Below are 26880 nucleotides of genomic sequence, written 5' to 3' on the forward strand. Positions count from 1 at the left end.
ATCTTTGCATAAACTAGGCTTCGATAATAAAGTACACTACTTCCCTTAATTCCATCATAGCAGGGGCAGCCTCTTCAGTACAGCAGTGTCAGTACAGAGGTGCAACATATGTAGATAGATAGCAGCTCAGCAGCCTTTACACACATTACAGTAAGTCTTCTTGACATCCACAAATGAGTAACTATTCTTATGCAATGTCTCAAAAATGCTACAACCATTGCAAACATGTTTAAAGGGAATGCATTTGTCACAACTCTGCACTGACAGCATAACATCAGATAATGCCAAATTTAGTTCTCTATTCTAGATGCAAATCTTCAGATTAAAGGAATTAAAAGGAAAGTGTTTGGTCAAGATTTGCATTTTGACTAGCTGCCTGTTAAGCCTTTTTGAAGACTGGGTACCATTGTCTTAGTATCTTTAATATCTTTTACATATTCCCTGAAACACAGAGAATGCTGCAGATTAGGCTACCAACGGATAATAATTTTACACCACTGTCACATATTAAGGCAGCTTTCTCCAACCTCAGGTCCTCCACATATTTTGGACTACATCTTCCATCATCACTGACTACTGGCCATGCTAGCTGGGGCTGATGGGGGTTATTATCTAAAACATCTAGAGGACATCACATTGGAGAAGACTGCATTGGGGGATTGCTATTAAAACATTCTAGTTTAGAGAAGTTGTCACATTTTATGAGGAAAGTAAACATCACGTAGAATATAAAAGGAGGAGGAGGACACATAAGATTGGTGGATGTTAAATTGAGTCTCATACAAATATCCATGGAGGATTTCTGAGTGATTATTCTTTCCCTCAAGAAAATATTTCCACTACCTAACCACCCACTCCAACTAAACCAACAATGTGGAAGGCCAAAGGCAAGGGTCAAGAATGTAACTCTCCATACTTCTGGTGGAAAAATCCATCCATTGTGATACACATGAATGTCAGTAGACATTTATGGACTATGACAATGTTGGCTTTGGGGTGTTTGCTAGGGTCCCTCATCTACTGGATATGTCAGATACACACTTGTGGATGGTGGCTCAGGATTTCTGGCACAAAAATATTGGCTGAGGTTTTTAGGAGGTACTAGACTCTGGGGTTCATTGTTAATCCTAAAACACAGGAATGTTTAGGGACTGCCATAGTTCTCTAATTCAAGTATCTCATAGAATCATAGAATAGCGGAGTTGGAAGGGGCCTACAAGGCCATCGAGTCCAACCCCCTGCTCAGTGCAGGAATCCACCCTCAGCTTTCTTCAGCCATTGAAAAAGCAATACACTTGACTGTCTTAAACTACTACTCACCTTACTGGGCAGAAATGCAGTGCTACACTAGAAGAGCAAGACTGACAATGTACTGCAACTGATTCCAATTGTTTTGGCTTGGAACCTGGGACAGCGGGCACCAGCACCTATGGAAACCCTGGTGGCCTTTTCTGAGAAGGAGTGATCCAGGTAGGCAACTTCTTCACTTTATTAGCAGTCTGGGCTCCAGACAAGATAGAGCCAAAGTCAAGACCTAGAAGAACAACCGGTGTGCTATAGGTGGTTAAAATGTAGAGCCAGACAAGGGAGACCTGGGTTCAAATCCCCACTCAGCCCAAAGTTTACAAAGATAAAATCCTTCTTTGGGATTGTTGAGGGGAGAGGGATGGGGTATGGGAGAGGGGGGCATGTTTACTGCCCCAGGTTACTTGGAAAAACTGAGAGATAAAAATTCAATAGAAATAAATGTTCAGTATTATTTTTATATAAATAGATGAATGCGATCCACAGAGATTTATGTCCAATACACACATACACACACACACACACACACACACACACACACACAGAGTACCTTAATCCCCTTAACTGTAATAATGTGCAATCTTTGATGCAGTACAGATCACCACTTCATGCTACAGGCTAAACCAACAGATACTATTTTCTTCTCAAGATATTGGGGAAAAGGAGCAGTCAGCAGGGAGCAGGTTCCATACCCTGAACCAAATATGCCACATAATCTACTTGGACGTCCATAAGAGGTCAGGGCTATCACAAATCTTGAGCTAGGTAACCTACTCTTGCTGGCTATGTGTCCAAATCGTCTGCCTAAGGCAAAGAACACCTATGTTCAAGCCCTAGCCTGCACAGAGTCATTCCATTGAAGATTGCAATCAGCAACTCTTAAGTCAAGGGCTTAGAAGTTGCAAAGCCTAGTAAAAACGTTTGCATGGACCTATGTATTTTAGTTTAGCATTTTTGTTTTAATGGATGTTTGTTTATAGTGCAACTCAAAATGCAACTAACAGCGAGGCAGCACATAAGACCCACTTGAAAAGGTATTTGAAATGCAAAAAGCACCATTAAAAACAAAGGTGAACTGTCAAAATGCAGGTTCCCTCACATTTTATACACCTGGCGAGATAAGGAATTTCTAAAATATATTTTAAAAACCTGCCATTACTAAAGGCTTGGTGGCAGGGAATGCCACACATACTGCTGTCATCGCAGCCTCTTTCAGATCATGCAAATATGATCCAAAGAAGCGTAAACAGACTTCCACGGTATAACAAAAACAAAAAAACAAAAATCAGATGAACGTGTCTTTCACAAATAAGACTGCATTTTAAGTTTGAGCAGCTATTACACTGTTTATGCTACATTTCTCTCCAGAAGCAGCTAAAAAGCCTCATGAGAGTGACAAGCAATTTGGCTATTTTATTTTACATACCCCAAACAACGAACCTCCCCTCCCTCCCCACCCCCACCCTTAGCTTCCATTTCAATACAGAAAAAGGAAAGCATTCTTAGCGTAAGTATGCCAGGGCAGATTTTAAAATGTCACATTTCTGCAGAGAGCTGAAGGCATCCCTACATGGACAAACACATCTGTGAACCTGTCTCATAGAAGTTCAACACTGGTCTCCATTTTCTGATCTCTGAACATTTCCTGGTTCAGAGATCGGGAATGCACTGCAGTTTGACACGCTCCTTCCTCGCTTCTATAATTTGCTTTAGCTATTGTTTGTCATTTCAGTTGAATCAGCATCAGCCATGGTTAGAGCCAACTAAAAATTGTCCAGAAACCATGGTCTGCAGTCTACAAAGACTTTATAGATTTTGCAGTTTTGTAAATAAAGTTATAAATAGGAAGCAAATTGCACGACTCTGTATTTAAATCAGACTCAAGTGTTACTTATGGATGTGGGTATTAATTCCCTCCAACAAATGGTAGTCATGTACTGGTTTTGACCTTCATTGAAGCCATCCTCCATTCTCCCACAGATTTTGGGGTTCCAAATATTCTCAGAACAAAACCTACAGGAAAACTTTAGCCTCTGCAGATATAAATGGGCCAAAGAATCACCTTCTTACATATGAACCTGCCTGAGCACTGCGATAGGCCTGAGACTCTGGCTCACTGTTCTTCCACTGGCAGAACATGGAGCCAGAGTAGTTCATAGAATATTCTCCTAAGAAAGGTCCACCTGGCCTCACTGCTGCTCAAGCAATAGCAACCCTGTTGAGAGATTTTACTACATTCAGTGGTATATAAAGGCAGGCAGTAAAGACTGTACTGTTTCAGCAGGCCCTTCTGGATGCTGCTTTAAAATAAGACATTGTCTGCTGCTGCTTTGTTTTTTATTACTTCAAGATCAATTTTTAATGTGTTGTAAATTGCTGCGTGTTTTTATTGACCATTGTTAGTTCCCTTGATTATTATTATAGAAAGTCAAGGTAAAAATACTGAAAATAAATTAAGCCAGAGTAGTTTTCCTCACTGTCTACAGCTTGGATGTAACCAGGTCACAGCTAAAATGGAATGTACAAGGCAATTGTGGGAGAAACACAGGAGGAATTGAAGGAAGACCTGTCCTCCTGATCTACAGCACTGAGCAAACGAACACAGGTAGCAGGGCATTAATTATAATATTGACTGGAGGTGGGGGAGAAACAGGAAGGAGGGATCCAAAGTATGGTTGGCATTTTACCTTCTGACTGAGAGACACTGTGGGAAGGAGGAGGAGGAGGAGGAGATCCCTTCATGTCTAATATGTCTCTTCATCTTTTGACATAGCAATATATATGGTACACACTATACAGTACCAAATGCATGAAAAATGTGTGTGTGTGTGTTTTAAAAAAGCTTTGATGTCTGCATACGCTTTTCCAGTCAGGTACACATTAAGACAGTGATTCTGCTTCTCCCTGACTTCCACTCACCTTTCTCTACCACTGCAGCAGTCACACAATGCACACTCCGCCCTAGTCTTAAAAAGCTACGCATTATTTAAATAGGGGGGCAGTATACCACACAGCCACCTGCAATACTACTACTTAGTGTTAAAGACTTGGCAGCACTATGTCAGTTGTAAATATGGCTCTCCTCTCCTTTTTAGCTACAAAGGACAACCAGCTCCTTAAGAGTTCTATGTCTACCACTGATGTAGTAGCAGACTTACACAGTACAGTGAAAACTGCTCATACTGTAGCCCTCCAGTGAGCAACAATGAATATGCTGCACAGGATGGAGATCCACGTAGGTGCCTGTTCATTGGCAACACCTACTCAACTCAATGAGCAGCAAACTATATAGTTTCTTGAAGGTCACCAGACAACTGTTTTTAAACCACCTACAAAACCCGATTCTATCACCCAGAAATATGCTGAGAGAGAGGAAGTTTCCGTGTTTGCGATGAATGCTTGGGCACCTAATTTAAACATACCTTTTTGACAAAACTGGGTTCTATGATTTGTTCCTATAATCAGTATTCCATTTATTGAAAGAGACCAGTGTGTCAGGTGCCCAGGGACAAGACACAACCTTGTCAAGATACATTTCCCTAGCGCCACCCACAACTGAAATGCACAATGGATCTCAAAAAACGTACTAATGTGTCATTCATTCCAGAAACTCCATGTCTGGATTTTACAATAAGCACTTCCTTACTACTTTACTTAGCTGCTACATGTGCATTAGCTAAATGAACCACAGATTATTTACAGATTCCTTTTAGACAGAACTAGAAATTACAGAAGATACATGGCTATTTCCAAAAATAGCCCCTGCCACTTGGGAGTACAGTGACATCAACATCATATGTTTTGCATTTAGTAAACATTACAGAAGAAAGAGAGAGAGAGATAAGGAATGAATGAGAGATGGGATACTATTTTCCGTTCTGGCCTGTGTTGCAGACCAAAAAAAAAAATGAACAAAGGCATGGGGAAAGAAAGCAGCAAGCAGGGCTGGGAAGTCAGTAAAGCATGTTGATTGAAGGTTACATAATGGGCTTCAGCAACAGAGGAACCACTGAGATCTCACACTTTACCTGGCTACTAGGCCCTACCCAGAATTTTTGCCTGATAAGGAACACTAAACAATGAAATGTAAATTATCCCCCAGAAGTTACTAACCTGCAACACATTTTACTCTCCTCCTTTTTTCTCTTAAGAGGGGCTAAGCGGAGGCATAGTACTCTGTCCCACCTTTGCCAGCCCCTCTTATGAGTAAAAAGCAGGCAAATAAAACATTTATGCAGCAAGCTAGCGGAGGAGACATGGAGCCTCCTCCACCTGTTCACTTGGTTTCTATACTAAGCACATATGAAGAGGCTTCATCTCCTGCAAGTCCAACATAGAAGTACAGCTAACTGGCAGCGAAGGTGTCAGAGGTTACATTGAGAGAAATAGGAATAGCAGTATGACTTTCTCTAAAACTTAAGATGAGGTCATCTGCAAAAGAGTAATAAAAGCAAGAGTTAGATCTAATTGCCCAGAGAGATCCCGGGAGAATGAGATGCCTACCCAGCATGATTACCTAAGCTCTGCAAACCATGCTTGCCAGTTTGGTAACTAGAAGATCTTAATGATGACTACTCTGTTAGTTGAGAAGAATTAAACTTTAATTTTATTAAAGAATATGCTAGCCACAATTTCAATTATACTTCTGATCATCTTAATTGCATTGTATGTAGTAATGTGTTTTGCTTGTTCTATCATTGCATGATTTGTTATTCCCTAATATTGTTTGAGCAATAAATGTATATTTTGTGGTATCACTTTGTGCTACTTGGCTTGAGAGAAGTTTCAAGGACCACAACCCATATATATTAATTCTTGATGCCCAGAACACTCAGCTGGATTTGTGAATCTATCACTGAGTGGAATCTGTCCTTTAAAGCTATTCTCTCTTGATCAGGTGAATCTCAGAAAAACAGTTCAAGTTTAGGAAACAAGCTAGTCAGAGTGGGAAGGAGTTACTAGTCTCAAAGGGATGGAGCTATCTTTAACTCTGCCACCAATCCAATTGATTTCTGGGCCGGACATACAAGAAGGGAGCGTCTCTTGCCATTTCCAGCATGGAAACATAGCAGGCCAGGGGAAGAAGTTCTCTTGCTATGGCTGCCTGCCTGCCTGCCCTGCTAATAGAGTAACATCTAGCATCAAGCTGCAGACCCTCAGATGTGCTGTTGGCATGCAGTCCTACTTTACCACACAATTCCCATTAGGAAGCTTATCTCTTACCTACGACTTCATGAGAAATCCTCACGATAAGCTCTGACCGCAGACACAGCCTCAAAAACTCCAAAGTAGATACCGGATACATGCGGAACAGATAAACCTTTGCCTTCTGAGACAACATGAACTGTGAAGCCTTCTTACTCTGATCAGTTATTATTATTATTTATTTATTTATTTATTTATTTATTTAGCGCCATCAGTGTACATGGTGCTGTACAGAGTAAAACAATAAAATAGCAAAACCCTGTCGCATAGGCTTACATTCTAATAAAATCATAATAAACAATAGGAAGGGGAAGAGAATGCACCAAACAGGCACTGGGTAGAGTAAAAGCTTCCTTGACTGGAGTAAGTGTAACATCATTGACAGTAAGAGAGAATGAGAGATGAGGAGAAGGTTTAGGAGGAAAAACAAGCAATTCAGTTTTTGCCATATTAAGTTTCAAACGACGATGAAGCAACCAAGCTGAGATATCTGAAAGTCATGCCGAGATACGATCGTGAACATCAGGAGAAAGATCCGGTTGTTGCAAGAGATTTGAATATATATATATATATATATATATATATATATATATATATGCAGCTGCCTTATAGCAAATCAGACCCATTGGTCCACTTAGCCTAGTACTGTCCAGTGACTAGTAGCAGCCCTGCAACCCAAGATACCTGAAGTGGATATGATAGGAGTGAGTCAAATGCTATGGAATTTTAAAAAATGCACTGCTACTGAGCAATGGATCCTAAACTTGTTCTCTGTATTTCCTCTCAGGAATTCATATTACCAGAAATTTGTATCAAAAGAAAAGGAGGGGGGGGTGAGTTCCAATCTGTTGATTCACTGACTGGGTTTGGACGATTTCATGGTAAAAGAAACCATCGTGGCTTCTCCAGCTCATGCATGTGCCATGACCGTCATTTGCATAATTCCCCACAATGCAGTTATCCAAGTGTTGGAGTGCGGTGCAGCAAAGGTAGCTTTGTACCAACTTGCAGTAGGGGTTGCAGGGTGGGTATGAAGTCACCCACGCTGGGTTCGGATAACACACCACCTTATGCTGCATCGTAGCGAATTATACAAATGACGGTCACACATGGGGGCAAGGGGAGAAGCCATGCTGGCTTCTTTTAACACTTTCTAGGTAGAAAGCCAGGATTTCCCAGCTCATGTTGGTCCTTCTTCTACCAGTTCATTTATTACCAGACCCAAGGAAAACAGAAAAGAGATAGCTATACTGAAGACATGCTTCAACCAAGTACATAGTAGAGACTAGGTCAGGTTTTTGGCACTAGGCAAACTCTTGCCCCACCTGGCCATTGAAAAGGCTGCAGCAAGTTTAAATCTACTTGGGCTCCTGGGTTTACTTCTTCTTTATGCGATATCATACTTTTATTGTACTGTACTTTGTCTCTTTTTTAGTACATCATGAAATTAATCTGTAGTTACTACCCTGAGAATATTTGTTATACTCCAGCTTATTAATACAATCTCTAAACAAACAAACAAATTTCCAGTGGTTGAAGGTGGGTCTTGAGTGCCCTGCATAGCTCTTTGTTCCTCAACTTTACATAATTTTATTTTAGTTTTCTTGTAAAGTAGTGACGTTTGCAGATTTCTACAATATAATGGAAATTGTGCAAACCTGATCAGTTTGAAGAGTTAATACAATTCATAGATTTTAGCTTTTTGTATTCCAGAGAGTTCTCACAAGCCTGAGTTTTTTCAATTGAACATTTGAAACCCTTATCCAGAGCATTAGTTGGATATCTTGTGCAGCATCTTGCACACTCTTTAAGCTCATAGCAAACTGCTTCAACAACTGGATCATCACACACATATTCAAAGCATCTTGACAGAGAAAAAGAAGAAATCTGCTGCTGCTATTACTACTAATAAATTTTATGAATTAGAGGTGCTATAATAAAGCAGGTTTCCCCAACCTCGTGCCCTCCAGATACAACTCCCAGCATCCAGAGCCAGCCATGCCAGCTGGGGGTGGGGGGGAACAGGGCTTGTAGTCCAACATATTTTATTTATTTATTTATTGCATTTTTATACTGCCCAATAGCCAAAGGTCCCTGGGAGGTTCATAAAAATTAAAACAATTCAAGTATAAAACAAACAGTATAAAACATGATATAAAATACAATATAAAAGCACAACCAGGCTATCTGGAGGGCAACAGGTTTGAGAAGGCTGCTATAAAGTGCTTCACATAGTGAGTTTTCACTCTTACAACCAACTTGTATAGCCAATCCGTGAAAGTAAAAATGGGAATAAATGAACTCTGGTTCAGAGATAGCAACCTGTCCAAGGCATTCACTAAGTCCACATCAGAAATGGGACTCAAAACTCCAGCTGTTGATCATGTCAGTTCTCAAGTTAGCCCTTAGCAAAGAATGTGAATTGGTGCTCCTGGCAAATAATTACATCAAACAAAATCCTCATAAGGGCAGCTCAAGTACATGGATTGATGAGTACTATTTCAATTCTCCTATCCCTTACAAGCCAGATTTTAAGGGTATTTCAATTTACTCTTGTCCATGCCAGGTCACATTAATGCAACACTCCAACTGTACATTCTACATGTAGTGAACACAAGGCATTCCAGGAAAGAGACAACTTGTTGTTTAACAGCATATTTCCCGCATTTCAAGTTGTGTGCTGGAATAACCAATCAGGAGTGTTGGCTGCTGTCTAGACACTCCTTTCCACAGGATAAAAGGATCAAAATCAATTATGTTTGATTTCCCTCATTCTAACTTGCTTACCAAGGCATTATATTAGGACAACTACTGCCATCAGGCCCCCCACCCTTACTATCATTTTTAAAAAATATCTCTAGCATCTTGAATTTATTTATTGCATTTCTATACTGCCCAATAGACGAAGCTTTCTGTGCAGTTCACAAAAATTAAAACCATAAAGTACAATTTCATGTATAAAACTTAAACCACAATATAAAACGCAATATAAAAGTACAACCAGAATAAAGCTAAGCAGCAATGCAGAGATTTAAAACACAGATTTAAAACAGCAAAGTTAAAAGACTAAGATGGTAAAATGTTAAAATACTGGGGAAATAAAAAGACTTACAGTATGTATTGGCTGTGACTGTTGAAGTCTCACAAGCAGTGGTGTAGTAGTAAATTTTGAAGTGCAAGTGCTCACCATGACAATCCCTATAGCCATTCTCCAAGAAGATTACAAAACACAGGTAGCTGGGTGTATTATATATGTTGAACTACAATTCCCAGCATCCACAGCCAGCCATGTTGGCTTTGGGATACTAGGAATTCTAGTCCAACTTATCTGGAGGGCAACAGGTTTGGCAAAGCTGCTATAGTGAGTTTTCACTCTTACAAACAAAATGTATAGCCAATACCTGAAAGTAAACATGGGAATTATTGAACTCTGGTTCAGGGACAGCAAACTGTCCAGCTCTCTGTGTGTATTATATACGACTTTTGTAAAGCTAATGGGTCTTAAATAACCATTCAGCCCAATGCTACTCAAAATACAACAGGGATAGCTCACAATAATATATTGTTATTGGCAAATCCATTTCCCCACCCCCACCCCAGCTACTGTGAGGATTGCAGCTAAGATCAGAGGGAAGCCTGATGGGCACTTTGACCCTGGGAGCATTGGCTCCCCTACATCACTGCTTGCAAGGATTTAGTTTAAATATTTGTGCAGGGGTGGGCAGCTCGTGACCCTCCAGGTGTTTTGGCCTTTAAGTCCCATGATTCCTTACCATTGGTTATGCTGGCTAGGGCTGGTGAAAGTTGTAGGCCAAAACATCTGCAGGGCCACAAGTTGCCGACTTCTATGTGCCTTGTATAATTCCTTACATTATCACCAGTTGTAGATCCCTTAACCCCAAGACAATTATTTCCTCTAGAATCTGGACCTCTTCTTTAGACACATTTCAAGCTCCTTACTTGTACACCACCAGGAGGTTCTTAAAGGGGCAGGGTCTTGTGATGTTATTATATCTCCTCAAAGGTTCCCCTAAAAATTTTCTAGCCCTGGGCTCTTTGCAACTTTAGCCTAGCCTGATCGTTGGTTGTGTTATTATTCTTACTCAGTATTCCTAATTTGTACCATGCTGTTGTTTCCAAAGATGGCTATGGCATTGGCAGATGCATATGCTTTTATCAAGATCCTTTAGAATTTTTCCATCAGAGTGTGTGTACTAACACCAGCCACTGAGTCACCAGCAACTTGCATCACAAATTTTAAAGTCAGACTGTGCAAAATTCCTACCTTGTGAAGACCATAAAATGCTTACAGGCATCGAAGCCACATCCTTGATCTTTATCCAGCTGCTGTTGCGCTGCCGGCTCCATGAAGAAATTACACAATAATACTGTCCTCTATCTGATTCAGAGGTCCACTGGATTCGTAAGCGGAAGGTGTTCACCGTTGGCTTAGAGAAAATAATTCCCCCATTTTGAGCTCGTTGTTTGCTTTTATCCCCAACTACCAGCGTCCAGTCTGCATCCATGGTGGCGAGAAGTTCATCTTTTACCACTTCATCACTGCGTGTGGGCAATCTGTAGTACCAGGTCACCGTGTAACGTACATTTGCTTCCGTGTTCTGTGTCTCCATAATTCTACATTCCAATTCTGTGGGATCCTCTGAATATGTAGGTGTTTTAGACGCATTCAGAAACACATGATAATTTGGCTCTGCGTAGGATTTGGAAAAACAGGAGGAAAGCCAAGGAAACCAATTAAAAGCATGAAATAAAGACAAATATTCAGAATATAGGTCATATTTTCACATCAATATCCATTCACAATTGCAAAATTCCTTCAGTACCCTACCTGTCATGACTTAGAATGTGGTGTCTACCATTGGCTGGTGACAGTGGACACTCTCATTCCATAAAGCAGGAGTAGGCAATTTGTGGCCCTCCAGGTGTTTTGACCTACAACTCCCATGATCCCTCCCCATTAGCTATAACTAGAGCTGATGGGAGTTGATCTGGAGGGCCACAAGTTTGCCCACCATTGCCATGAGTTGACCCCACTATCTTCACTGTATTACCTTCTATGGCCCCCAGCCAAACGAAAGGCAAATTCTACAGCCAGAATTCATTGAATTAAGCTATTTGGTAGTGATTTCATAATACACAGAACATTGCATTTCAAACTGCAAAATCTATCTCTCAGGAAACCTTTGATTTCAATGGCAAGAGATCAACATTTTGGAAGATATGCCAGGTTTCTTTGCACTCCTGTTCACTTTCAGTGACTTATTAACACAGAGAAAAACTCAAAACAGAGTATGCAAATATTGGAGAGCAGCCCACATTTACTTGTTTCCGGATGCTGGAAGCAGTCCTGAACATACACTTCAAGTTAACTTTACAGACTTTACAGACTTTACGTTTACTACTCTTCTGACAATATCATAATCACAAGTCTGAAGGACCCCTTCCCTGCTTTTAGTAACAATATTCAGATCCTGCAGAGGGGCAAAATAATATGTACTAACAAGGGATTTTATAAATCAGAGTTTTTGAGGTTAGTGGCTGCACCCACACAGAGTTTACTGAAGCAGAGAGTTCCCAAAACAGAAGCATGAATAACTGCTTTCTGCTCTGATAAGAACTAAGGGAATGATGAAGGGAAATGGGGTTTTAGCTAATCATGTCAGTATTTGGAAGGCCTATAGGGTTGGATCACTAGGGAAAGTTTGGCTTTGACAGTAGTGCTCCAGCTAGGCTCTTCACCCTGACTCTCAGACAGAGGATTTAGAGGGAAGGAAATAAAAGGCTTGTTGGATAAGCCTCATTCCTGCACTCTGTCAGCTGTCAAAGAACAGCCTTTCTGACAGTTCAATGACTTAATACCCTGCCAAGCTCACAAACTTCAATCGAGGAGGAGGAGGCTGGCGATGAATTTTGGATGCTGTTTATGTACCTCTGATGATGAGAATCCCTCTCCCATTTTACCCACCCCCGGGCAACATAAGTTCATTTGAAGAATACTTTTATCCTCACCCTTTACCTGCACCCCAGTAATTACTAATTGTGGCTATCAAGGAGAAGGAATTCCCACTAGCCAACTAAATACTTTAAATGCAGAACAGAGGCACCCTATTCAAGCTGGCTTTTGAGGGTAGGGAGACTACCAGATAATATTTGAAACAGAAGTACAACTCTGGAGGAATGCAGCTGCATCTTTCTGCACCGGTTCTTTTATTTAAACCACTCACCTGGTAGCTGACAAGGAATGGCATGCAGGTGAACGAGCAGACAGGCGGAGAAGGGATGAAATGCTCTGTCCGTCCTCTGCACCCAATGTAAAAAACAAGCAGGTTTCCAGGGGAGAGAAGCCCCCACCGCCACCGCCACACTCCTCTGTGCCCTGCATAGAAATGCAGCTGACTACTGGAGCAGGGCCAGGGCTCCCTGTTAATCCTCTGCCAGCTCCCAGCAGGCGAGTGACATTTTTTGCAGGCTAGTAACTTTGGGGGGTTGATTTCTGCTCTAAATGAAGTGGGAATGTGCATCTTCTGCATGAGCAGAGAGAGAAGCTTATTCTCATAGCTAGATACATAGAAAACAGTAAAAAGCAGGACAATGCTGAAACTGTTTTTCCCTGTTGGATGTCTCTTTTACATCTTAAAATTTAGAATTTGCTCTGCTCATCTTCATTCCTCCAGTGCTGTAATCTTACACTAAAATTATTAGAAATGAAGTCCTACTGTACTCAATGAAATTAACTTCCAAGAAACATGTTTAGACGGGCATTGCACAAGTAACATAGGAATGGCTTTGAGACATCTTTGGACTCAAATAAAGGAGGCAGTCTGGCTTTGTCAGGGCAGGGATTACCACCGACCTATTCTCCGGTTGTGCTAGCTTAGTGTATATGCACCAATACTTTAATTTCAGTAGAGAGCATAAGTAGAAATGCTCGCTTCCGTTGTTTGAAAGGCTGTCAGGAATCATCTGGCTCCTAATTGCAAAGTCAAAAGCCAGAAACTTGATTTTTCTAATTATTCTCTAAGAGATGCTGACACGTCAAGGCAAACTCCACGGAACAACATGGTTCTTTAGAAATTTATGCTGGGGTTTCAGTTTTCTGTATCTCTCCTGCCTGGATGCTCATTTCTCAGAATATTTGCATAAAAAGCAGGATCTCAATAGCTTAAGAGTTTAGCTAGGAAACAGAGCAACAGTTACTGAAAACACAATACTCCATAAAAGTCACAGCAGAATATTGCACTAAGGAAAACCAAAGAGTCGATTTTATCATTCTTTTGTCTACCTAAACCTATGGCCCACCTCACTACTCTTTCCATAATATCTGATGGAGCTTTGCATCTCTGTTCAGATTAGATAATCTGCAAGTGATTATCATCATAATATGGATTTTCCAAGGAAATCTGGCAGACTTAATTTCAGGACTACAAATACATTGTAGTGATGACTCGGGCTATGTCCCATTTATGATCTAAGACCCTGGTTTATGCAACATGAGAACCCATACTCAAGACTGAGTATGGATTGAATGTGGGTTGTACATGAAGCATGGGTTGTTGTTGAAGCATGGGTTGTTGAGTTGTGTGAACCCAGCTGTGCTAAGAAACCATGGTTCATTAATCACAACCTACAAAAAGAACCCATGGTTTGTTGTTGGATTATGAACTGTAGGTTGTTCGTGGTTAACAAACCATGGATTATTAGCCATGGGTTCAAACAACATGTTTCAAGAAGAACCCATGGCAAAACAACAACCATTCTCAATCCATACTCAAACTTGAGTGTGAGTTGTTGTATTGTGTGAATCCAGTCAGTGCAGGACAGCAGCAAACTAGAGTACAGGAAAGTATTTAGCTAAGCCGCTAAACTGTTTGAAACCAAGTCCTACAATGAAGCCTTGCCGCGAGATGCTATTTTACTGACATACTAAGAAAGAGAGAGAGATGAGACTGTAACAATTAGCATGGTTTTCTATATATTTAATGCATGCCATTTCTTTCCCTCTTTCTTTGTATGAGAACAAGCACAACATTTTTAAAGACTTTAAGAAATAGGTAGACCATTCCTAGTTTTAAAAATGGATGAATTTTGAAATTTTCTCTTTAGCTGATCCATGGGATGGGGTGGGGTGTACACATCCCTCTGAAGGAGTCTATGAAAGCTTATCTTTTGACTTAAATAAGGATGAGCTTTAAAGCTGACTTATACCATTGCTGCTCGTTGCAAGCCTTGGCAGTTCCTGTGATGGTTCCCTGAAGCTTATTTGAACAAGGCCTCTTTAATCTTCCCAGGGCATAGCGGTTGCACCACCAACACCACCTTCAGGTTTGTGTCCCCTCTTGATTCAAAGGCAGAGGGCATCTTCACAACTCATGCCAAGACTATTTAAACTTCCTATGCTTGTAAGTCAATTGACAGATCCCCATTGATCAAAACATATATTCTGTTTCAGAGTGTTAATATTCTTTCTATGTCACATTCATATTTCAGAAGCAAAACAGTAGCTACTAAAAGGCACACTTAGAGTTTCTCATGAAAATGGCCAAGATAGTCAAGAGTCTAAGTTGGACACTACTGCCAGTGAGCATTAATTGGTAGCACTGAAGAGATTAGCACTTTTAAGAGTTAAATAATTTATTAGGAAACGAAGTTCATCCCAACTGAATGGCACTTTCTATTTTACTTTCATTTTATGGTACAAACAAAGCACAAGGTAAGATTAATCAACTGTGTAGCAACATAAGAACATAAGAAGTGCCCTGATGCTGGATCAGACCAGGGGTCCATCTAGTCCAGCACTCTGTTCGCACAGTGGCCAACCAGCCATCGGCCAGGGACGGACAAGCAGGACATGGTACTACAGCACCCTCCCACCCGTGTTCCCCAGCAACTGGTGCACACAGGCTTACTGCCTCAAATACTGGAGACAGCACACAACCATCAGGGCTAGAAGCCATTGATAGCCTTCGCCTCCAGGAATATATCCAACCCCCTTTTAAAGCCATCCAAATTGGTGGCCATCACTACATCTTGTGGTAGTGAGTTCCATACTTTAACTCTGCGCTGTGTGAAGAAGTACTTCCTTTTATTTGTCCTGGATCTCCCACCAATCAGTTTCATGGGATGACCCCGGGTTATAGCATCCATCATCACCATCCAGCTACTTACCTAATGCCAACACCTCCACAGTGACTGGCACAGATGTCCTCTCTGCTACCTTGTGCCAGCTACCATTTTGCTGTGGCACCCAGAGAGCTGCTTGGCAAAAGTAATAGCCTGAGTCTTCAGGGCCAACATCACGTATCAACAGGTGGTAAGAACTTCGGTCCACATGGCTGAGGCTGATAAGGGTAGAGTCACTAACTACAGAATCACGGTCTGCACTCAGCAAAACCCGGGCCTCTGCCATGGGGCCATCAGGTGATTCACTGAAATACCATGTGACTTCTGCTTGGAAAATACCACTTCTATCTGTTGTGAAGTTGCAGGTAAGGTCAAGGGAGTCTCTGTCTGTCACAGATACATTGCTTCTGGTGAGGAACACACCTAGAGCTGGGAGGTTTGAGGGAAAGAACAATACCAAAGTGTTACTTTCAGATTTGTAGTTCAACAGGTTCTTTCATTATCAGGTTCTACTGCTTGCTTAACAGTTAGTGGTCTGTACAATAGAAATAAACAATAGAACAATAGAAATAAAGGTAGCCAACTTCTTTCAAATTTCACAAATATCTGCTTGTATGATCTAAAGAAAATCTACTATACGGTTTCAGTTTTAAAGCCTGCCACCTTTCACTTGTGCCTGGATATGCAAGGCTTACACATTTTTCTGCTGAAATTCAAAGGTGGTCCAGCTTAAAACATTTTACATTTTACCTGTAGTATGAATATTGTCCTCCCAACAGAAGGTGTTCTGTTAAATTAAAGGCTGTAAATTTAGCTTCCTATAATCTCTCCTCCCTGAAGAAGAACCTCATGCATAAGCCTCCCTGTGGTTGATGGTATATATTCACTTCAATCCAACACCATTGGACTTTTAAAAAGTTAACTTCACTTGACATTTAAGAACTTGACTGAGCAATGTGGGTTTAACCATATCCATCTTGAAGAAACAGAATGGGCTTCTTACTAGCTGACACACACTCACAAAGAAAGACCAATCAGATTTTACAATCTTAACCACCTCCAGAACAAAAACCACATCTAAATTAGCTATCATAATTGCATTCTCAAATCCTCCCTGTGGAGATTAAAGGACTTCAAGCCCTTCCTGAAAACACTTCCCAAACACACTTCCCAAAATGGATAACAACCTGCTTTGGTCAAGATTGTTAGCAAGAGTCCATTTTTTTAAAGAATGCCTGGATGCGCACCTTCAGACATGCAACCTTGACACTTGAAGGAATCTTTTACCATTGAGCACTGAGCATCCCAAAGCGTAGCACCTTACAGGTTTAAAGGGATTTGGAGATTGAAGGCACAATTGCTTAACCCAGGAGTAATTCATCAAAAGGAATTAAAACTTACATTCAAAAGAAGAGACTGAGGAAATAGGCATTTTATGGGGTTAAATTTCATACAATACCAGCTCTAATTTTTAAGGCAGATACATTAAAGTAAGGGCTTAGTGTAATTGACTAATAGGTTGGGTGTGGGTGAGAAGAAGAAGCCCTAGCAGTAGCCAGAAGGAGGAAGAAGAGGGATGGGGAATGAACAGTGGAGATGGGGTTGCTGAGCTTGTGAGCAAAGCAAGCTGCAAGTTGCTTATCTCCCAGAAGAGAGACACAAGCCTGGGGAAGAGACAGAGAAAGGAGCAGAGGTAAGATGACAAGGTTCTCCAGAAGAGTTGGGGTAATTCAAGAAGGGGGTCTTGGCAAGTTAATGGACTTGCAAGGGAGGGGTTAGTAAAGGAAGGGCTTTTACCAATCCATATCTGCACAGTCTGGTGTGCAATGAAGTTGGAGGCAGCAGCAAAGAGAGAGAAAGAAGGGCAGAGAGAGCAGGAAAGGCGTCTTCACAAGATTCCTCTTGTGAAAAAGAGAGTGAGGCTTCTTTAGGTGAAATGAACTAGAGGGCTGTCTGGATTATTTATATATAATATATATGCCCAAAATTTGAGCTTAATTGTTAAAACTCAAACCACAGCAAAACCTAAAATAAAATAAACCCTGTGTCTGCTGGCCTTTTAAAGCTAACATATATGTTAAACTGACAATCTTTCCTTCCTCCCAGCTTACACAGGAAGGTAAAAAATGGATTCTTCTAGGCGGATTTTATCTGCAGATAATTGCAGATTTTTGAAGTGATTTTCAAGGCGGGGAAGATGTCAAGGGATTAAGTCAAGGGTCATGCCAGAGGGGGCTACGACTTTATATCAGGTACACCCTTCTGCTTTGAGTGACAGGCCTGCATTTAGAATGGCAGACTTCTCCTGTGCTTTCCCAGCAGGAATGAAGTCTTCCTTTCCGTGTCACAAACAGCAGAATGTTGGAATGTCTGGCAACACTAGCTTGCTTACTCACTTACTCACTCACTCCTGCTCCCCTCCTCTCATGACAACTGTACACCTTTTGCAGTCTGGCATGATTCACAGAAGCACATGCATTTGACACTGATGTTCTTGGCATACAAAAATATTTTAGTTATCTAAAAACAACTACCAGGCAACTAAGTTCTTGAAAAAAATGCTACTAACTCTAAACAATTGCACATTATGGTTCTCTTTTAGCCCTGAATGAGCCCTAAAGCCATCTTGCAAGACCTCTGCACAATACAAAAATACCAACCAACATCATAAGATCCCAAAAACAATTATGCAGTAAAATATTCAAAGAATATATCAATATATCTTCATAGGTAGGCTTTCACAGTTTGAGTTGAGATTTCATGCTACCTGCACTTAAGACAATAAATATTGTTACTATGTTATACTGTGCTAAGCTACATAGGGATCAGTCACAAGTGCTGATTTTGCTTACTAATTGCACATTCTATCACCACCACGACCACATTATTACAGCAGAGATGCACTTATGGGGAACATCATTTCATGAATATTGCACACTCACCTGTTGGCTGCACCACAACATTTGCTACATCAGCAGTCTTCTCTTGGATCTTTTGCCATGAGCCATCTGCACCTTTAACCCACTCACTCACTCGACACCTATAGGTACCTTCATCGGTTGGAAGAGCCTGGGACATAGACAAGCGGTAAATGTCATTGGCCATAGCATCTAAGCGCACATCCCCATTGATATAGCGCTCGTTATACTCCAAACCAGGCTGGAACTTGCCCTCATGCGTCAGGGAGAGGATTTCTTGCCAGGCAAGGCCATTCTTGAATTCCCAAGTCACATACAGATGGGTGTGCTCTGAAGAATTGGTGGAAGCTGAGCAGCGCAACTGAAATGCATCTCCTTCCAGTAAGTCCCAAGGGTCTGTAGAGCGGGCTTTTGACCCACTGACAGTTAAGCCATCTGCAATCACTGTTTAGAGAAAAGATGTGGATTATAATAAATGGTTTTACATAAAGAGTGACGATGAAGCAGAGTCAAGCTGTGGTAGCTTGTCAGGAAAGAGATGACTAATTATGCTAATGAATATGCGGAGCCAGAACAAATCACTTGTGTCAGAAAACATAAGCAAAACACTGTTTTAAACACCACACCACCCCAACTCAAACAAGTATTCCAGTATTATCAAGGGCCCCAATTCTTTTTCCAAGTAAAATCTACAAGTGGAGAAATTTCCATTTCCATTGCATTGCATTGCATTTAGAAATAAAAGACAGAGAACTGAAATGCAAAAATTGGTATTTTCAAGAACAAAGCTTTAAATCCAAATGATCAGTTCACTTTATGGGGTTCTTTGAAGTACAATCACCCTCACCTGCTTCCATTAAGGAAATATAGGGCAGTGCCAGTCAGTTTTGGAACACAAATGTGATGGGCACCAATATAGATGGCTTTAAAAAGGGTCTGGACAGATTCCTGGAGGATAAGGTTATGCTCTTCCAGAACATTTGAGAACTACAAGTTCAATCGCAGCTTTTAAAGCTCAGCTAAAAACTTTTCTTTTTCCTAAAGCTTTTAAAACTTGATTTTGCTCTGATTTTTATACTGTTAGTTTTACTCTACCCTGTGCCTGTTTGGTGCATTCTCTTCCCCTTCCTATTGTTTTATTATGATTTTATTAGAATGTAAGCCTATGCGGCAGGGTTTTGCTATTTTATTGTTTTACTCTGTACAGCACCATGTACATTGATGGCACTAAATAAATAAATAAATAAATAATAATAATAATAATAATAATAATAATAATAATAATGTTATCAATAGCTACCAGTCTTGATGGCTATATGCTACATCCAGTATCAGAGTCAATGTGCCTATGTACACCAGTTTCTGGGGAATTACTGCACTCATGTCCTGCTTGTGGGTTTCCTGTGAGCAGCTAGTTGGCCACTGTATGAACAGAATGCTGTATTTAGAAGGATCCTTGGTCTGACCCAGCATGGCACTTCTTATGTTCTTATGTAAAAAAAATATCATGGGGCACTTTGTTAAATGCCTTGCTGGAATGAAGATATATTATGTCCACAGCATTTCCATGATCTAATAAGAAGGTCACCTGATCAAAAAATGAAATAAGATTAATCTGGGAGGAGTTGTTCTTGACAAATCTATGCTGGCTCCTAGTGACCACTGCATTAGCGTCAAGGTGCCTACAGATGGAGCGCTTCATTATCTGCTTTAGAAACTTCCCAGGTATTAATGTCAGACTGGCTGATCTATAATTCCCCAGACCTACCTTTTTGCCCTCCTCCAATATTTCACCCATTCTCTAGGATTTCTCAAAGATGATAGAGGCTCCGAGAACCTGTCCTGTAGCTCCTTCAACACCTTATGATGCAATTCACCTGGACCTGAGGACTTGAAGTCCTACAGGTTGCTAAAATATTCCTTGGCCATATGTCTGTCAACCTTAAATTGCACTCCTTCCCCTTCAGATTGTTTGTCACATATGCCAGGTAGGACATAGATTCTCTATTGGGAGAGCCAAAACAGGAGTTGAGCAGTTACAATCTTCACTGAGCAGCTGGTGTATAGCTGGTTTTGTTCTCCTTTTGCTTTGAATATATCTGAAGGAGCCCTTTTTCTTATTCTTAGCATCCCTCGCCAACCTCAACTCATTCTGAGCTTTAGCCTTTCTGACACCGTCTCTGTAATTACAAGCTATCTGCCTGTACACTTCCTTGGTGACCTGTCCCTCCTTTCACCCCTATATGTATTATTTTTTATTTTCAGATCATCGCTAAGCTTATTGTGTAGCCTTTTGTAGTCTTCCATTCTTTTCCTCATTGGGATTGTTTCTGATTTCTGTAGCATCTCCTGTTTTACGAACTCTGATCAATCAAGTATTTGATACTTGGAAAAACTGCCCACAGATATGTCGCCTTTTTGCAACTAATAGCACTGAAGGTGGCTAACATTAAAAAATAAAACACAAAATTATAATTAAAAAAGAAAAGCAAATCAGTCTAAAAACTGCATCAATAAAAAAAGCAGTACTCAACAGTTAAAACTGTTTAAACTTAAAATCCCATAGCTGTCCAAATAAGACCTGATGGGTGTGTGATGTTTACAGGAATTTATAAAGCACATATTTATTATTTATTTATTTATTTAATTACATTTATATACCGCCCCACAGCCGAAGCTCTCTGGGCGGTTTACAACATTTAAAAATAGTAAACATTAAAAGTATACAATTTAAACACACACACACACACACACACACACACATAAAAACAGTATAAAAACAACAGTATCCATTTAAAAAACAACAATTGTGGGGTCCATTAAAAACAAACTTAACGTTGTTAAATGCTGTTAAAATGCTGTTAAAAATGCCTGGGAGAAGAGAAAAGTCTTGACCTGGCGCCGAAAAGATAACAATGTTGGCGCCAGGCATAATAAGCATAAAAGAAAATAAACCCTCTCTTCTTACTGTCTAACTTCGGATTATACAAAGACACAAGGGAGTGTGTAAAACTAAATTATTTCTACTTAAGATTTTCCACATAATGCTTGCAAAATTATTCTAGGACCCGATACCAATTGTAAATACCCCTCACCCTGTAGAAGTACCTTTGACTTCGACTACAGCATTGTAATTTCCCTGAAAGACAGCATCTGTGCTAGGTGTAGTGCATCGATACATCCCTTGGTCAGTAGGGCGGATGTTTCCAATCACAAGTTCCACAGCATTGTTACTGTTTCTTCTTAAGGTGATCTCCTTACTGTTAACCCGATCTTGATACTCCCGAGACGTGAATGAAGGGTCCCAAGTACTCACTACATGTACAAATCTAGTGTCCTGAGCAGGGCTTGTAGAGAACTCCCAGTCAAAGTTCTGCTCACTGGGTCCTTCATACTGAGTAACACTGCATGGGATCACCACCTCTGTGCCTTCAACTCTTACTAGGGGACCTGCAGGTACCTTCACAATACGCCCATAGCAGGAAGCTGAAAAAGAAAGAAAACTATTTTGAGTAAATATTGAAATTGTATTTAAACCAACAAGGAGGAGGGGACCTGATGGAAGAACTGAAGATGGTATTGTAGGTGAAGATATTTCTCAGTGAATTAGAAGGCAGAGAATATTGGATTGAAATGCGGAAAGACTCAAGATCAAATCCTTGCTCAGTTATGAAGCTCTGTGGGTGGCCTTTGGGAAGTTGCTGTATTTCACTACATCTTTATTCAGCCTTTCATTGGGTGCCATCTGGGATTATGAAGACCATCAGCAGTAATGGAAGAACTCTTGTTCTTTCCCCAAACATAATTTCCTTGATCCTCCCTTTCGCCTGTGCTATGTAGGACCATAATTTAGCAGAGTTAACAAAACTGAGTCAAGAATTAAGGAGTCTAGTTCCTTAGTTCCTTCATATTTCTTGCAGTTAAAACGTTGTATCTTGTTTCAGAAGAAGGGATAGACAGAAATAAGCTACCTTCCCAGAATCATCAGGCCAGAGTTGCCAATTCTGCTAACATTTGGCTCCCAGTTTTCAGGCTTCCGTATGAATCTAGAAACCTTGTAGCTGCGTGTTTTCTCTGTAGCTTTTTTTTTAAAAAAAAAACAGAGTATGTTTCAGGCCCTGGCCCTGCACCTCCAATTTATATTGCCAAATATGGATCCATTTGCTTTAATGCAGGCGTGGACAACTTCCCTTGGGTTGGAGGCTTCAATGTCTTTGGATGGGTAGCTAGGCGACTCAACTCATGCATATATGTACACACACACACACACCATCCAATTCTACTGCAGATTGATGTGATTGGGACGAGGTTAGAGCATCCCCAAAAAACTGTGATGCTGCTGAAGTTTTAACCATGTCCCCATCACAGTGGTTCTCGAGGGAAAAAGAAGGCTCCTAAGACAAGAGCCTGCTGCTTCAGGGCAGCAGCTTCAACAGCAGCAGAGCGGTGACAGCACAGGGGAACACGCAAGGGACATAAGTAGACCAGCCTTGTTTTAATGCATCACAATTTAGCAAAATAAATTGCAGGCATAGGGGGCTGAATCCAGATTGCAACCACAGAATGGGGAAAAGGTTAGCGACCCCCTGCCCCCACATTAGAGCCTCAACCCAGATTAGGGCCCCATATTTACTCTAGAGTAAAAATAAATAGCTGCAACTACACCTTTAAAATAATGTTTGCTTTGGGTCACAGTCATAGTTTCTCCTGCTGGTGGGTCCCTGGTTGACAGTTGGTTGGCCACTGTGTGAACAGAGTGCTGGACTAGATGGACCCTTGGTCTGATCCAGCAGGGCTCATCTTATGTTCTCATTGTGGATTATCGTGCGGTCTGAATGCAGGCAGGGTGGCTTGTTAACCACCCTTAACAACCCAAGTACAAACTATGGGTTCTCGGGGTGACTTGTTAGAGAAAATAAGCCATACTGCATGGTTAACAAGCCACCTTGAGTGCACCCAGACAACATGCTAACCCACAGTTCAACAAACAACCCATGGTTCGAAACAACCCACACACAACTGCTGAGTGTGGGTTAGCATGTTGTATAAACAGCCTCATATTCTGTAGTCTAGAGTCCCATGTGTGAAGTTATGCTCCAATGCTTTCTTTCTGTAAAGAAACACCTGTCCTACCCATTCTTCCCATTTCAAAAACTCATGAGCAAGGAGAGAGGAGCTATTACATCAGAACAAACACAGAATATATGTACCACCTCTTCCATTCATTAGTGGGGTTTCTGGATGACCATACCTATGTATGCAGTATGTAGAAAAACATGGAGCTTCATTAAGTATACTCATTGAATTTCATGAGCATAAAGGTGCTTCAAGTAGCCAGTTCTAATCAGGAGACAAAAACTCTTCTGCCTTACAATCAGCTTGTTCTGAAGCCTAGATATCCTCAGGAACTACAAATTGGCTTTGACAGGATCCCTTATTTCCTAAGAATGCTAAGCAAGCACTGCCTTTATTTACAGCTAGCTCAAGACTTTCCATAAAAGGAAAAGTGTTTCAGCTGCAGAGACACTGTTCAATTTCAGCCTCCAAACAAAATCGTTTAAACAACATGTAATCCCACTCCATCATAAATCCATTCCGATATATATTTAGCTTCTTGAAACAGCAGGAACCCCAAACACTGCCAAAATCTCTTTCAACCCATGTTTCCAGTCCCACATCAAGGGGCTCAAAGGTTTGTAACCTTCCATCTTTAAACTAAAATTCAAACAGGCTGGAACACAGATACACAAACGTTTCACTCCCCCATTAGTGCAGGCAAAGCCTCATGGTAAGGGTGTGGCCAGTATTACACCTTTTTTCAACCTGTATTAGTTGACTATTCAAGTAATTACAATCTGATATCAACAAATATATGCCACTGTATGCCACTCTGAGATCTTCATGATATAGGGCGGGATATAAATGTTTTAAATAAATAAATAAATAAATAATAAATATTCCAAGCCTAATTAATTCTCTGTCTCTCACAGAAATGATCACTTGTTCAATCACACCTGCATGGCCAAAGCACATTTTTACTTGATCCTGAGTTTTGCATGTTTTGTTCTCACCTTTCCTTGGGTCTCTCCCTGAGACGCATCAAGGACACCCTGCTAGTACTACTACTGCTACTTCAATTTTCCTGCCACCCCACACACTTCACAAAATTAACATAAGAAGAAGGCTTGTACTGAATCAGACCATTGGTCAGTGTAGCACACTCTTTCCCAACACGGGTCCCTGAAGATGTTATGGATTACAAACTCCCATCAGCCCAGCCAGTACGGCCAATTGTCAAGGTTAATGGGAGCTATAGTCCAAAGCATCTGGAGGAACCTATGTGGGGGAAGACTAATTTGTACTATCAAATGGCAGCAGCCCTTTAAGACCTCAGGGTCTGTAGCTGAGGGGCTCAGAATGGGAACCTTTGGGTCTGTGTACTGCTGCCCTATGAAATAAGCCAGTGAACTCTCTGGTGTAGCATCTGCCTAGACATCTTAATATCCTTAGGCCTTGGCCTGAACCTGCCCACTCAGGCAGGCCCATGGATCCTCCTGGGCAGGAAGAGCAGAGGGCTTCCCAATCCAGTTAAGCCATGCTTGAGCAACAACGTCTTCCTGAACTCTGCATGTTCCTATATCCTTTGGATGTACTTCAATCTCAATGTACTCATCATTCCTAACTTCTGGCTTGCTCTCAATCTTGCTTCCTGGCTTGTCCTTCAGTCCCAACAAGTTCTTTTATCCCAACTACTGGTTTCCTCCCATTGGTTCTGGCTGACCTCATATTGTCGTTGATGGCCTAGCCCTGACATGAAGACAGGGGTGTTTCCCAGCCCTGTTACCCAATATCCTTTTAATTAGAGATGATGGGGATTGAGTCTTCCACATTCAACTTATAAAGCATACGCTTTACTACTGAGCAATGGCCCCTCGCTGCCAATATTTGACAATGACAATAATTATTTTTATCCATTGTATGATGCATATGTTGCATAATTCGTCCTTGTCAATAATGGCCTCGGTTTCACTGAACTGATATTGCCTCTAACAACTATGATGCAAATCACGTATGATCAAGATCCCATTCTGCTTGCCATCAGCAGCATAAGCCAATATTAAAAACACACACGTAAGCCATGCCGGTTTTCTCGCATGGTTCGGCTAACCAATAAAACAGATTGTTACATCATCTTCACTACAGTATTTCTTGTAATGTACTTTCCTGAGGGCATATCCAGCCAGACAGAGAAACACATTTTGCAAGGACTTTTATTTCTACTGTGCATCTGCATAATGCAGCACAGTTCATGCTATGGGAACCAGAGATAACTTCACAGTTCATATGCCATAACATTTTTAATCTTGGTGATTTAATAATCAAAGTGCTTTGCATTTGGTATAAACTGTTAAAAAGATAACATTTTAACTCAGAAAGGTGCCGGCTGGGGGGGGGGGGGGGGCTATCCTAAGCCTGACAGGAAAGAATTACAAAGCACTGAAACATTATGAGACAAGTACAAGGTTTTGAAGGTACTACAGAACCAAAAAAATCCCCCCACAAGGTAGTTTACTAGGCACAATCCTAATACTATGAGTTTGACAGTTCATTTAAAACAATCCAGTTCTCTTATTTCAGATAAATATATAACCCTAGTGTGACCATATGAAAAGTTGCATAGAAAAGGGAATTTCAGCAGGGGTCATTTCTATATATGCAAAACCTGTTGAAATTCACTCTTCATCACAACAGTTAAAGCTGCAGGAGCCCTGCCTTCTTTTGTATCTGGTCACTCTAGCTATTCTAGAGTTATACAACTGTTAAAGATACAGGAGCTCTGTCCTCCTTTCCATATTATCACCCTACTTTAAAGTCAACTAGTATAGCTAGAGTGACCAGATACAAAAGAGGACAGGGCTCCTGAAGCTTTAACTGTTGGGAATTTCACCAGGTGCTGCATGCATACAAATGACACCTGCTGAAATTCTCTTTTCTATGCAACTATTAAAGATGCCTTGTAAATGAGGCATTCACAACAGGAAACAAACAGGAAGTCATTTTTTCCTCTGGGTTACAAAGCGTAATTGCTCATACCCATGAATGCAACATTCCAAAATGGAAAGTTCAAAAGGAATTATTTCGGGCAAGGTCTGCATATTTATACAAGGATTAGCAGGTTCTATGCAACTCATCATCCTTGAAAAGGTCAGTAAGGCTCTCACTGCTGAAGAACTAAATTTTGAAACATGAGTTATTCCACTTTAACAAGAGGAATGGAGGGAAAACACTGCTTAAGAATTTTGGAAGGGCT

The 26880-nt window shown here is 40.9% G+C and overlaps 1 protein-coding gene across 1 annotated transcript in view; it reads right to left on the reverse strand.

Moving 5' to 3' along the window:
- Nucleotides 1–26880, reverse strand: part of PTGFRN (prostaglandin F2 receptor inhibitor) — a 95540-nt gene that overhangs the window by 40160 nt on the left and 28500 nt on the right. The window contains exons 2-5 of the mRNA XM_063126790.1: nucleotides 21678–22055; nucleotides 18594–19013; nucleotides 15697–16080; nucleotides 10796–11221 (exon numbers count right to left, since the gene is read on the reverse strand). Of these exons, the coding sequence (XP_062982860.1) occupies nucleotides 10796–11221; nucleotides 15697–16080; nucleotides 18594–19013; nucleotides 21678–22055 (1608 nt within the window). The remainder of the gene's footprint in view (nucleotides 1–10795; nucleotides 11222–15696; nucleotides 16081–18593; nucleotides 19014–21677; nucleotides 22056–26880) is intronic.

This window comes from Elgaria multicarinata, chromosome 5 (assembly GCF_023053635.1).
Source record: "Elgaria multicarinata webbii isolate HBS135686 ecotype San Diego chromosome 5, rElgMul1.1.pri, whole genome shotgun sequence".
NCBI classification, from domain to species: domain Eukaryota; kingdom Metazoa; phylum Chordata; class Lepidosauria; order Squamata; family Anguidae; genus Elgaria; species Elgaria multicarinata.